At 38.8% G+C, this 13,574-nt stretch overlaps 1 protein-coding gene across 1 annotated transcript in view; it reads left to right on the top strand.

Annotated features, from left to right (window-relative positions):
• The window catches only part of galnt18a (UDP-N-acetyl-alpha-D-galactosamine:polypeptide N-acetylgalactosaminyltransferase 18a), a 177,047-nt gene that overhangs the window by 160,274 nt on the left and 3,199 nt on the right, over window positions 1–13,574 (top strand). Inside the window, exon 10 of the mRNA XM_061036841.1 lies at window positions 827–991. Within this exon, the coding sequence (XP_060892824.1) occupies window positions 827–991 (165 nt within the window). The remainder of the gene's footprint in view (window positions 1–826; window positions 992–13,574) is intronic.

The raw sequence follows: 13,574 nt of genomic DNA, 5'->3' as shown, positions 1-13,574 counted from the left end.
TTTAAATATATAATATTGTCCTTCTTTTCTAACTTTAACATTCAGTCTTCTTTTAGGACAACATTTCATTCCTTAATGCAGTGAACCCCAGTTTACCTCCTAAAAATCATACTCACTGTTTTCTCTTTCACAAACTCTGATTAACCTTCTTACCTTCTCTTGTGGCAACAAAGACGATTTGACATTCATTAGAAAATTTGGTTCAAGCAGCTTTATACTCATAAATGAACTACATTGCACACTACATTATTTATATCTGTAACTCAGATGTACAAACGAGCCATGGCAAGGTTAGGTTTTATTTCTATGCACTCTTTTTAGTTGAGGGAAACACAAATGCTCTTTAGCTAAAATTAATTGTATCATTAAAGATTTAAGATAATAACTTGTGCACATAAAATAAAAATGTTCACTTTTTGGGACTTTCGGGGCTCCAGAGGACTTAGCTAAGAAAAAAAGGATTATATGATCTTCATGAGTTATCATGGTTTATAAGTTTCTTTGAAACACAAATATGAGTTATCTTAGTTTCAGTCACAAATCAAATGATATACTTTCTTAAGAGCAGTCACATGTTATTTCTAAAAACATATTTCTTTCTCTACACTCTGGTAAAGATTTAAAGCACACCTTGAGTTTGAGAGCTGTACAATGCACACTAACTAGAAGATGAAAAGAACCTTGGCACTTGTATTTTGATTTTCAGCTCAGGAGAAAGAAGTTTATACTTTCAGTTACTAATGATGAACGGAGGCTCTTGAAGGCATTCTTAAAAAAAAGGTTTAGGAATCCTGTCTCATTAGTCCTGTTGTTTGTATCCCAACAGAATGTGTACTACACCAGCTCTCAGCAGCTTCACCTGGGCGTGCTGAGTCCAACAATCGATGATGATGACAACAAGTGTCTGGTGGATGTGAACAGCAGACCCAGGCTGCTGGAGTGCAGCTACGCAGCAACCAAACACATGAAGCTCACCTGGACATTAACTCAGGTAAACAGCTCAGAGAGAAGATAAATGCACTATAGATTATACACTGGAAAGAAGGGTGGTTACATGCACATCACACAGCTGCATGGCAATTCAAAAACAGCAGCCAGAAAAAGAAGATATGCCCACACTGATTAATTGCCACAATATGTTGATTTAATCACAAAGTTATGAAACAATGTCTTCTTCAGGTGATTGTAGAAAAATAAAAACATCTCATTGTGATTTAATAATCTTTTTGTGGCATTGAGTCAGTGTGCAGGCATTGCTTTCCTTTTTTGTCACAATTATACATTTACATGTGTTCTCTACTGCAGGACTCTCTGTGCATGAAAAGATCCTTGGTTTAGATAAAACTTTGAACATCTACTCTTACCAAATGTTTTCTACTGATTCCTGTTTGCTGGACTAGAGTTCAATGGTTGCAGTCAGGGTGATTTTTTTAATATAAATTGAAGGGGAAAAAATGCCCACACACTTATCACCTCTTAATGTCCGAGTCCTAGAATCACCTCTTTTGACTCTTACAGTGGCATGGATCACTCTTTTGCTTTTTTTATAAGACAGTCATTTTTAAAGCGCCTTTGTAGATGGATAATGAGCTTTCACAAATCTAGAATGTCTGACTTTTAACAACCCTGTGTCTTATTTTTAATCTTCACACTTTTAATGTTGTCGTAAAATGTGACAGATAAGTGGAGGGAGCCCAATCATTAGTACAAAGAAGACACTGCCATATTCATGCCTAAGGCATCTCTGGTCCGTGTGTGTGTGTGTGTGTGTGTGTGTGTGTGTGTGTGTGTGTTTCTTTCCCAGACATCAGACTGAATAAGAGGCTTTCTGTACTATCATTCATATCCTTCCTCTCTCTTCTTCTCTCTCTCTGACCCACTGTCCAGCCCCCCTCAGGGAATGATACCTCACCATCCTTCAGCTTTCCAGTGTTCTCAGTATCTGTAGCGTCTGGGCACTCTGGTGGGGGAATCTTCCTCTAATTAGCATCAGCCAGAATCAGAATCTCACTCTAACTTATGTCAGAAGTCAAAGAGATGAAACCCATTAGACCCATCCCTGCAGGGTTTTGGAAAGAGAAGCCCGTTTTCTTTATGAAAAAGAAAGAGTTTGTTGAAGGGGGAAAAGGCTGAAGATGAACCACAGCTCTTTTTCAAAGAACAGAGGAAATCTTGGATGTATGAAAGATTCAAAAGGGAGAAAAGTTTGACAAAATGTGGAGTGTTGAACAGTGACCAGATGTCTTGGGTGAAACTCATTACTTATCAGGGAAAGGGAATTTATGTTCCAGTTACACAGTTGGTAAAGGGGCATACTAAAAATCTGTTTAGTGTTAAATATCTAACTCCTCCGCTCCTGCTGTGACCTCCCAAACACACCAAATTATAACTTACACATTTTCAACTGCAAAGTTAATAAAGTTATCTCTACGCTGTGAATCTCCTGAAAACTTCATGAAAGTGTGAACAAAAAACAGCATTCATAAAAAAACAACAACTGTTTCCCCTTAAATTATCTTATGAAGTTTGGGTGAGCCAGTGTGTGGGGATAATGACTTTATTCGGCAAGCGTTGGTGCACGTAATATAACTGCTTTATTACGTTTTCTGTTCCCGGGTATGATCTTCTCCACTCTTGTTGATACAGTAAAAATGTCAAACTTCCTGTAGCATTGATATAGTGGCAAAAATTGTAATTAGCATCAGACTCTGTTGCTTCATCTGCCATTTCCCAATCACACTTTTAACGTCATGTCCTGTGTCTTAAGCCCCCCTCCCGTCAGAGGGGTAGTCTTGCCTTGTGGGGTGCATGTGTGAACAGGCATATTAGGAAGGCTTCATGGGCCACCCGCCTGAAATATCTGGAATTTTTTGGGAGTGCAAATTTGGACGCAGCTTATGTGTTGAAATTTGTATATGTGAAGAATGAGGTAATATTTGTAATTCTGTTATAGCCACTGTTTTAATGCTCACACCTCAATAAAGATTCAGATTTGTAGTATTATTATTATTACTTCTGCCCAAAGCATAACAAGTGTTACCGGCACCAGACCTAGGGGAAATCTGGACCGGCAGCAAAGGTTACACAGGCTAGGAAGCACTGCGTAGCCTAAAATAAATCTCTGTGGAATGATAAGAGGACAAACTTTTAGTGTCTTGCTCATGCCAGCTCGTTTATTGTCTGACACATTAACTTTTCCATTAACCAACACATTTCATCAAATAATAAAGTAAACTCTTTGGCAATACAAATTAAAATAAAATACTGTTTAACATAATATACATTCACATACTTCAAAATAGTTTTAAATTAAATACATGTAGACAGATATACAATTCACAATACAAATATATCAAAATAAAATAACATTACACACATTTACTTAGACTTCTGCTCCTAGTCTCACAGTTAACTAAGTTTTTACACATACAGCTTCATAAACATGAAATTACAAACAACACACTTTCCCGCGTCTCTGTACACAACCATTGTGCAAGAAAATGGCGCCGCTGCGTCACAGTAGCGTTCAACAATCATGTGAATCATGTCATGTGAAACAGAACGTAAAATCATATCATTATCACCATTACTTTTACTAACAAACTATTGAAGCTAATACTTTTAACAATGTACAAAACATATATTCCTCTTGTTCGGAACGTTTGCTTTACATTTACTTGAGTTACTTACACTGACGAAACTACTCTCATCTCACCCAGCTTGCGAGGCTAAACTTAGCTACATGCTACACGTCATGACAAACAGCTACAAACTGATCTTACAAAACTGTAGCTCATGTTACAACATGACAGCGAAATTAAACTGCATGTTCATTAGATACATAACCAGCTTAAAGTTAAGATATAAAGATTCATATTACCTGTGGAATGATAAGAGGACAAACTTTTAGTGTCTTGCTCATGCCAGCTCGTTTATTGTCTGAACTGCGCATGTGCAGGACTAAATGATAAAGTCTCTCTAGGGAATCCACAGTGGCATAATAGCGCCATCTCCTGGGTAAACTGAATATTACCATGTGAAATCTGTCATTACAATTAGAATAGCTCATAAAATATTACAAAAAATTAGGGGGGTGTCTGTTTAAATAAAAACTTTGTATGTAGCGTTTTCAACCTACTACACTAGCAAACTAACTCGTTAGTTAGCATTAGCATTCATTGTAACTGATATTACTTATTTCTTGCTACTTGGTGAGTAGAAATTCAGTATTCACTCATCTTTAAGCTTCTAAGATATTAATTAGAGATTTGATAAATGTGTGGGATGACTTCATTCTGATGGTTACTTTGCATAGCAGCCTCAGTGTGTGAATGTGTAGATGTGACATGCGGTGTAAAAGCGCTTTGAGAAGTCAGAAGACTAGAAAAAAATGCTATACTGTATAAGCTTAAGTCTATTTAACATTTACCATTTATTTAAAATCTAGATGGTTATGTAATATACCTCATCAGCTAATGGAGGAGAGAGTGTTTAGACAGAGCGTCTGATGTTTCCTCTAAGGTGATAATAACTAGTACACTGCTGTTGACAGATATCAATAAGTGAAATCTTAACCTCCTAAAGAATAGGTTTTTTATGTTGACCTTGCACATCCCAAATATTTTCCAGGCATCTCATGCCTTTATGATTCTTTTTCTCCCTGCCAATTTATTTGTGTTCTCTATGCAAACACATTTTTCAGAGCAGTGAGGACTCCAACTTTCAACTTCAACTTTATTTGTCCCTGAAGGGCTTCTGGTTTCGCAGCAAGGCATTAAAAGGACAGAAAAAGACAAAAGACATTTAAAAAGCTAATGAGGTTAAATGAATAAAGCAGCCTTGGAGAAACGACAGTGATCATTAACTAATGCTCTTAGCAGCTTCCATTACAGACAGAACAGAGTGCTGAGTCAACATGAAATATAAATAGGTTACGTATACTCATCACTGGTAATGAAAGACACAAATGTAAATTAAACACAGTCAAAAACACACCACAGAAAAGCACAATTATATTAGCCTACATCCATAAGTGAGTAACTGCTGACATTGTTTTCAAGACAAACAGACCAAAGCGACAAAGCCAAGGTCAGAAACAAACTGAAACACAGCATCACTTGTACCACTGCTTAACCAATGCTGTGATAGACTGTGTTTCACATTTTCTAGACATTTAGGACAAAGGGTAGGCAAACCAAGCAAAAAGTTAAAGACATCGTTCACATGACTAATGACTCAGTCAGATGAAGAAACATGGACCCCTCCCCCCCTTTCCATGCCAGAAGCCCAGGAGTTCTTGTCCCGCTGTAGGTACCAGATGTGCTCGGGTGTTCAGATCGAGTCGGGGTCCTGCACCTGCTTTACCTCACACAATATGATCGGAGAGTTTATAGTTTTCACGGTTTTGTCGGGTCTTTGAGCACAACAGTGACCGCCCACTGACGATAGGATATTTCATTCGGCACCAAAACGACATTAAAAAACGGAAAAAAGACAAAGGTACAAGACTGAGTACATGATTTTCGTCCGAAGCCAAGGAACTACACATCCCACAATCCATTGCGAATTATATTGTGTCTTCTTAAGAGTAACTTTGGTCGTTGTTATAGTTTTTATACCGTTAATACGAGTGTTGTACTATCTTGTAGTTTGTGTGGAAAATATAAACTACATTCACTGCGGCATGACAAGGTTATTAGTACATTTCCTGTTAGCTAACTAACTAGATAGCCTGCTAGCAGGACTTATCTGTTCGCATACGGCGCAGAGGGGCGGGAAACATTGCCATGGTAACAGCAGGCTTAACCAATCAGAAAAACTCTATGATAGTGGGAAGTGTAGTACTATGCCCCGATATCGTGAATAAAACTTCATATTGTATGACATCACTAGTAGGCGCAGGACCTGAGTCGATCTGAACACCCGAGCACATCTGGTACCTACAGCGTCAGCAGAAGCCAGGCTCTCGAGAAAACAGAGCTCCCCCAACCTTCAGCGAGGTGATCTGGCACGACTACCACCCGAGGTGCCTGACACCCAACCTCCACCATCGGACTGTGTAGTCCCCACAACCACGCCGTCCTTATTCATGCACGTCCTGCTTCGACCTCCACCTCAGTGTCTGTGGACAACAGGAATGAGAGGAATATAAAGGAGAAATCCTTCCTGCATATTATCCCATATGCTCTCTTGTAAAGCGTCTCGAGATAACACTTGTTTAGAATTGGCGCTATACTCTACAATGATTGATTTAATCACTGACCCAAGGTAGCTGATAGAATATGCATCTATGTGATTTATGCTAATCAGGATACAAACAGTCTTTGTGAAACCAACGACACCGCACATTGCTTACATTGTGAAAGTAAATGGACTAACTTCCCTAATATGTGTATACGAGTTATATATAAAGAATTGAAGATGATATCAGAGGAAGGCCATAACCATGTGTATAGGCTTAGAAGCCGACACAGAAGGAGATAGATAGAGATGAGGAAGGAGGCACAAAGAAAAAACATACAGGTGGGGAAAACAAGTGTTGAGACTCAGGCATAAGGAAAAAAAGAAGTTGGAGCTACAGCAAGGCATTGTGGTAGAATAAAAAGAAAGCAGAACAGAGAAATATAATGGGAAAGAGTGAGAGATAGAGCAGAGCTGGAGATAAGTGAAGCGAAGAAGAGGAGAGAAAGATGAGGGCAGGCATCGCTTCATGTAAAGTGAGCAGTCAGTATCTGTGAATTATTGATAACTATCTTTTACAATATTGATTCGAGCTCGACCCTGAGGGAACGCTCATCAATAGAAAGAAGAGCTGGAGGAGAAGAAGGAGAGAGACAAAGGAAGAAATTGCCCAACAAAAATCTGCCCAGGAGAAGGTCACAATTTTTAATGTAGCAGGTAGTGAATCAGAAGTTTGTCTTAGGTGATTTTTATTTCTTATTTTAAAAGCTGCTTTTGGTCCCTTGATGAACACCATTTACTTTCAGCTAGCCCGATAAAACGTAACATAATTTTGCAAAATGCAAAGCACATCATGTCCGTCAGATTCAGAACAGAGCAAACACAAGAGCAAAGAGAAGGCGTGCTTGCAGAGCGAGAGGATTTTGCTCGCAGAAGGGATCAAAGTTGAGACATCAAGAGAAACTGCAGCTCTCAGTGTTGACCAAGATGTACTGTATCAATCCAGGGATGTGAAGAGCAGCTAATAAGACTGAAGCTGTCACTGTGATCTGATCAACTCTTCTACTGCTGCATGCCTCAACTTTGTATGCATGGTTTAATTAACCAGGTTGTTTCTAGCACAGGGTGGGTGTTATTTAAAGCACACATTTTATTGAACTTTATTACTGAACTTTCAGTAATGCTGGATCATGTTCAACTCATTTAATCTGTAATTTATAACTTTTCCCAGTCCGGAAACTGTGAGCTCTGCAAACACCAGCTCATGTTTTCTTTACACTCATGCAAATGCTCACACAGCTACAAGGCTTCAGGAGGGCGGCCCCTGAAGCCTCCCTGATATGCTTGTTCACACAACTGGAGACTACCCCTGTCAGAGGGGAGGGGGGCTCAGGATACAGGACATGAGGTTAAAAGAGTAATTGGGAAATTGTGGATGAAGCAACAGAGTCTGATGCTATGAAGACAATTTTTGCTTTTAAGGCTTTATATGTGATTTTTCACACTTAAATGTAATATAAATCAAGTATATCCTCTGAAAATAACTCTGAGAGTCATGACTGTCTACAATGGGTGTAACACCCGAGTCCCACTGTCTGTGATGTTTTCAGAGTTTTCAGAGTCCTATCTTCACTTTGTTTACATCGCCAGGACGGCCGGCTGACTCCTCCCCTCACGTTTAAAAGTTGTTTAATTGAGGGACTAGAGAAAAGAAGAATAACATACTGTACTCACTGCTTAACTGTGTTTCTAGATCACGCTCATTTCAGGTAAATTTACATGCAGTATGAAGATACGAGCATAATAAAGATCGCTAGCATTAGCATGCTAACACAACAATGCAGCGCGAGTTGTTTTGGTTTCATGCTGGTGCTCAAGGGCGACATCTGCTGGATCAAAACATCGCATATAAAGCCTTTAATGACAATGATAAAAGAGGAGCATTTTGAAAACTTTGAATGGAAGGCTGTATCATCCTAACATCAAATGTGGGTTACTGACATATTTGTGAGGTGCAAATATTACTTCCTGTTGTGTAGTGTTATATGAAAAGGACCTTCTCTGTTCAAATATTAAAAAGTACCAAAAAGTTTCGCCATGTGGTTTTCCAAGCTAGTCTTTGAAGTTCAATGTCTTTTGACTGAATCCTCAGCAGAGTAAACCTCATGTTTCTGAAAGAAGTCTTTAAAACATTTTTTTTTTCATGTGAGAAAGCTGAACAGAGCACACAGAGTACATATATGTCTTTAAATACATTCCTTTAAAGTCAATGAGAAAATCTATGAAGGAGATATGTAGGTAGAAGGAGATCAATCAATACGGTGTTAGGGTTAAAGTATACCGCCGTGGATACACACAGAACAAAAAGTTATTTCACTAAATTGCATCAGCAACAGCATATTCTGTCTACACAGGATGCCTTCAGGCTCAGAGCTACTGGGTAGTTTACATGTGCTGGAGTGGTGCTCGTAGCTGTGGTTATGTTTGTAAAACACAAGAAACACTGCATGCCTTATGGGTCTATGGATCCCCATGTGTACAGGTTACATGTAGTGTTACATGTTACTGCCTGTAAAGACAGTGTCCTGTTTGTTTAGGATACAACAGATCAAGATGTAGGGATGTAAAGATGCCTTCTGAAGTGAAAGTGAAAATCAATACAAATTTAAATCAATGAGCCCAAAAAATATATTGCAATACTTTTTTTAACCAGCAGAGAGTGCTGTATCTGTTTTTGGCTTCACTTAATGTCAGAAACTTAAGAGAGGCAACAGACATGGCAGAATTGAGTGACAATTTTGTAGTGGCAAAAGCACTTTAAGGCAGTTTTTTCTTACCAACTTTTTCAGCTTTGCTAAAGTGCTTATGATGGATAGACCGGGTCTTTGTAACATAACAAAGGCTAAGGTCTTTTATCTGCTTTTTGTAACATAACAAAGAGTAAGGTCTTTTACCTGCTTTTTGTAACATAACAATGAGTAAGGTCTTTTACCTGCTTTTTGTAAAGTGTCTCGAGATAACACTTGTTATGAGTTGACGCTATATAAATAAAGATTGATTGATTGATTGATTGATTGATTGATTGATTGATTGATTGATTGATTGATTGATTGATTGATTGATTGATTGATTGATTGATTGATTGACTGACTGGAAAACAGAATGAGCACATAACAGACACGAGTGTGCAAATATTTCAAGAGACTGATGAACACCAACAACATATTAACATCATGTGCTGGTGTTTTAAGGCTTTTGGCTGATAATTGGAGCCACTTATAATGACCCTTCTTTTGAAAAACATGAAGGGAAACTTATATAGGGTGACACAAAGTCAGGAGTTGAGAAAATGTTGTGTCTTTTAAATGGTTTCTGTGCTTCAATGCCAGAAACACAGGCTGCAGCTATTTTTTATTAAAAGCGATATTCCTTATTTGTGCTCTAAATGTCTTTATTTGATTTGGGATTTATTTTAAAAGAATCATAATTATTCAAGAATTTACTTATTTCAGTAGTTTTTAAATATTAGAAAATAAATCACAGAAAATTGTGATTTGAACCATGTGTCATGATCATATCATGTGTTTAGTGTATCAAATTGTATCCATCCCTATCAAGCAATGATCACTTTTTTGACAGATTTGACCCCGCACATCCCAATAAAAATGACTGAAGACGAAAATATTTGAGTAAAAATGTAACATTAAAGCTGTCAAACCAATATTTTAGATATTCGATTGAAAATATGATTAATGGTGATTAACTACTGTTCAGAAATGTAGTGATTTATCACAAGTTATCCCATATTTTATCATATGCATTTCAAAACAATGAAGTCCTTAAACACAATGTAATCGATTCTTAGCAGTGTCTTGTTTTTAGAATCAAATGAATACAGAGAAATGTATTTTTGGCTTTTAGATGTTTTTATTATTTATATAAGGGCTTCATTGCTACACAGTTGTGATCTGTAACCACGACTTAGAGGTAGGAGCCAGCTCCAAAGTGCTTATTCCATATTACAGTCCATATTTTTACTTTTTCAAGGCATAACACTGATGTGTAGGAATGCATAAACAAAATGCAACAGCATTTGCAATTTTGAGGAGTTCCAGTTTAGTTGCTTTTTCTGTTTCATCCAAGTCCTGCTTGCATTAAGCTATTGCTCTCCGTGATGCTAAGGCATACAGATGGTCACAACATGCCAACCTGAGGATGTCCTTAAGATCTGAGTCTTCCACAGCGTTGACTGGCCTGTAGCCAGCTGCCACCTTAGCAAGCGCTCAAGTTTGATTTAGATATAGTTTAATCCACAGTTTCAGTTTCATCCACAGATTGTTGCGCTCTCCCAAAAAGTGCTGTGCCGACTTTGGTGATGTGGTTGCCTTCTGACATCAGACTGATTATCTGCACCTGTATGCTCAACTCGTCTACTGCCTCTATCAAACCTTGGTGATATTTGAATTCCATTTAACATAATGTTCATATTACTTTGGACCTGAAGACTCAGCTGCCTGTGAGGTTTATAACTGAAACGAACCATATTAAAGCACAATGTGGTTGTTATTTTCCATCACTGCAGTGCCAAAAGGGAAAAAATAGCATGCAATTAATGCAAAAAAAAATCTATTTGTTAATTTCAGACTTGAATCACATCATGATTAACACCATATGACAACCTCCAGTGTTGAAAATGAATCCAATGCAAAAGTGCACAAAACTGCAGTGCCTGGACTGACCACTTGAGGCTTGCTGTGAAAGGTGCTGAACTCCCATACACACCCCATATTAAAATGACAGAATTCAACATTTTTACAGCCTGGGAAAAAAATATGATTTTGGCTTTAAAAGCGAATGCCTTTATTGGCACCCAGTGTAGGGGGGGGTAGAACGCATCTTTTTTGATCTTATGAAGGTCTGATCTGACTGACAGGCGGGCCTATTGCAACTGTATGCAGGAAGCATAAGGCCTGCCTCAGCTCCAGCTTTTTACATGTTGTTTCCAGGTTGACAGATAGTTGGTTTGAGACTTAAGATTTCCAATATGGCGAACACCATTCAATTTTACCTGTGTGGCACCACTGAGACTACATCAAGGTATATACAGTCTATTAAGACTAACAGCCCTCATAAACAGTTTTTGTTTTTGTATTTCAAGATAAGAACCACAATGAGTTAAACTTTTGTATTAGTTGCATTTGCACATTATTGGTGGTGGTGCCCCAGGCTTCCATGCTGCCTGTTTTACTCATCAAATCCTTTGAGTTGAACAACTGAGGCTTTGAGCATCTGGGTGACAGATTACCCGACTTGCAGGCCAACCCGCTGTCCGGCGGTCTGATGGCTTTCTGGCTGACTGGCTGTCTGACCAACTGATTAACTAGTGTTCCCGCCTTAATAGCACAGAATCAATAGTGTGGTCCAACTCTGCACTCTGTAGAATGACAGACGGGCTCGCTGCTGAACTGAGGACACAGTGTTGGACAAATGCCAAATATTTGCCTGTGTGTGTGTATTTGTCTGCAGACGTCCGTGTAAGATGTGGGGGGGGGGGGGCAAGAACAAAGTATGTGTGAGCTTGTATTTGCTCTAACACAACTTCTGTACAATCACTCTGAGCTGTCGTCCCCCCGGGAAGCCAAGAGGTAGAGCACAGACTTTTAAGTACACTTGTTTGGAGTCGCTCAGGTGGAACACTTAGAAAGAAAGCCAATGACAGGTGTTCAGAAACCGAGATAAAAAAAGATCACTGTGAGTACTTTAATGTCTCTTAAGTTCTTCTATGCTGTACTGTGTACAGCAGGAGGCATCAAGTAGGTCTACTCTTATGTGGCACTTCTGTTATGCTGTCCCATTAGCAGCCCGCAGCATGCAGCAGAGTGAAAGTCGAAAATGTCAACCCCAGAGCTGCAGAGCTCACGCTGTGTCGGAGAGCAAACACTGTGGATGCTGGCTGTATTTTGTGCAATGCAGTGCAAGTTCAATGGTAAAGCTGTCGAGTCTTCTAACGATTCAAAACACTTTTACACCACATGTCACCTTCACCCGTTACACACGTTTTTACAAAGTGATGGTACGTAAATTGCCCAACTGCACATTCACACTCCAGTGCCTTAGGGAGCAACTTGGGGTTCAGTGTCCTGCCCAAGGAAACTTGAATCTACACATGTACACTACAGGAGCTGGGGATCAAACCACCAGCCTTTTGCTTGAGAGATGACCCACTCTACCACTGAGCCAAAGCTGACCCTTAAAGTATATGTGGAATTTGATCTTTTGTAATATCTTTTCAAAACAGACATTTGTTGTCATTTATTATTTGATCGCACTGTTGTTTACACATGCTTTTCATTATTATTAATGTATTTGTTCATTTGTTGGTATTTTGTGGCAGCCATACACCTGGCAAATAAGAGAACTGTGATAAAATAGTTGTTTCAATAGTGACCTTTTTACATCTAACAGTTTTAAAGAAACATCTGCATTATTAAAGATTTGTTTTTGTTAAGCTAAAGTCAAATATTGAATCTCCTTTTAGCTTTGATTTTTGTCTTCACCATCACCTCAGGGAAATTTCTCAAAGCTTTACAATAGCTTCACTATGCTAACAGGCTAGATGCTAACTATATCTGGCACCTAGCGTTAAAAATGGGTACCCCCCCCCCCCCCCAGCCCCTCCTCCCTAGAGTCCTTGTGACCGCAGGTTGCCATGGAAGCTTCAGTGTTTAGCCAGCTCTGCATCATTCTTGAAACATTTCTGTGTTCTAACCTCTCTATATTTCTCAAAAGAATCTCCAACACTTATACTAGTTTTATCGCGTTTGGTCATATTCGATTGAAAATATGATTAATGGTGATTAACTACTGTTCAGAAATGTAGTGATTTATCACAAGTTATCCCATATTTTATCATATGCATTTCAAAACAATGAAGTCCTTAAACACAATGTAATCGATTCTTAGCAGTGTCTTGTTTTTAGAATCAAATGAATACAGAGAAATGTATTTTTGGCTTTTAGATGTTTTTATTATTTATATAAGGGCTTCATTGCTACACAGTTGTGATCTGTAACCACGACTTAGAGGTAGGAGCCAGCTCCAAAGTGCTGCCCCCAGCCCCTCCTCCCTAGAGTCCTTGTGACCGCAGGTTGCCATGGAAGCTTCAGTGTTTAGCCAGCTCTGCAACATTTCTGTGTTCTAACCTCTCTATATTTCTCAAAAGAATCTCCAACACTTATCCTAGTTTTATCGCGTTTGGTCATGGAGCTTATTAGAAAAATGCAGAGGCTTTTTAGGTCGGGTACAATCACTTCTATCTGAACAAGTTCACTAGAATAGCTGCTGGTTTGCCATTTGCCTGGCAAACAGAGGGGCTTCCAAAACGGACGTGTGGA

This window comes from Labrus mixtus, chromosome 4 (assembly GCF_963584025.1).
Source record: "Labrus mixtus chromosome 4, fLabMix1.1, whole genome shotgun sequence".
Taxonomy (NCBI): domain Eukaryota; kingdom Metazoa; phylum Chordata; class Actinopteri; order Labriformes; family Labridae; genus Labrus; species Labrus mixtus.
The sequence above is the reverse complement of the archived record's forward strand: the minus strand, read 5'-3'. Positions and strand labels throughout refer to the sequence as shown.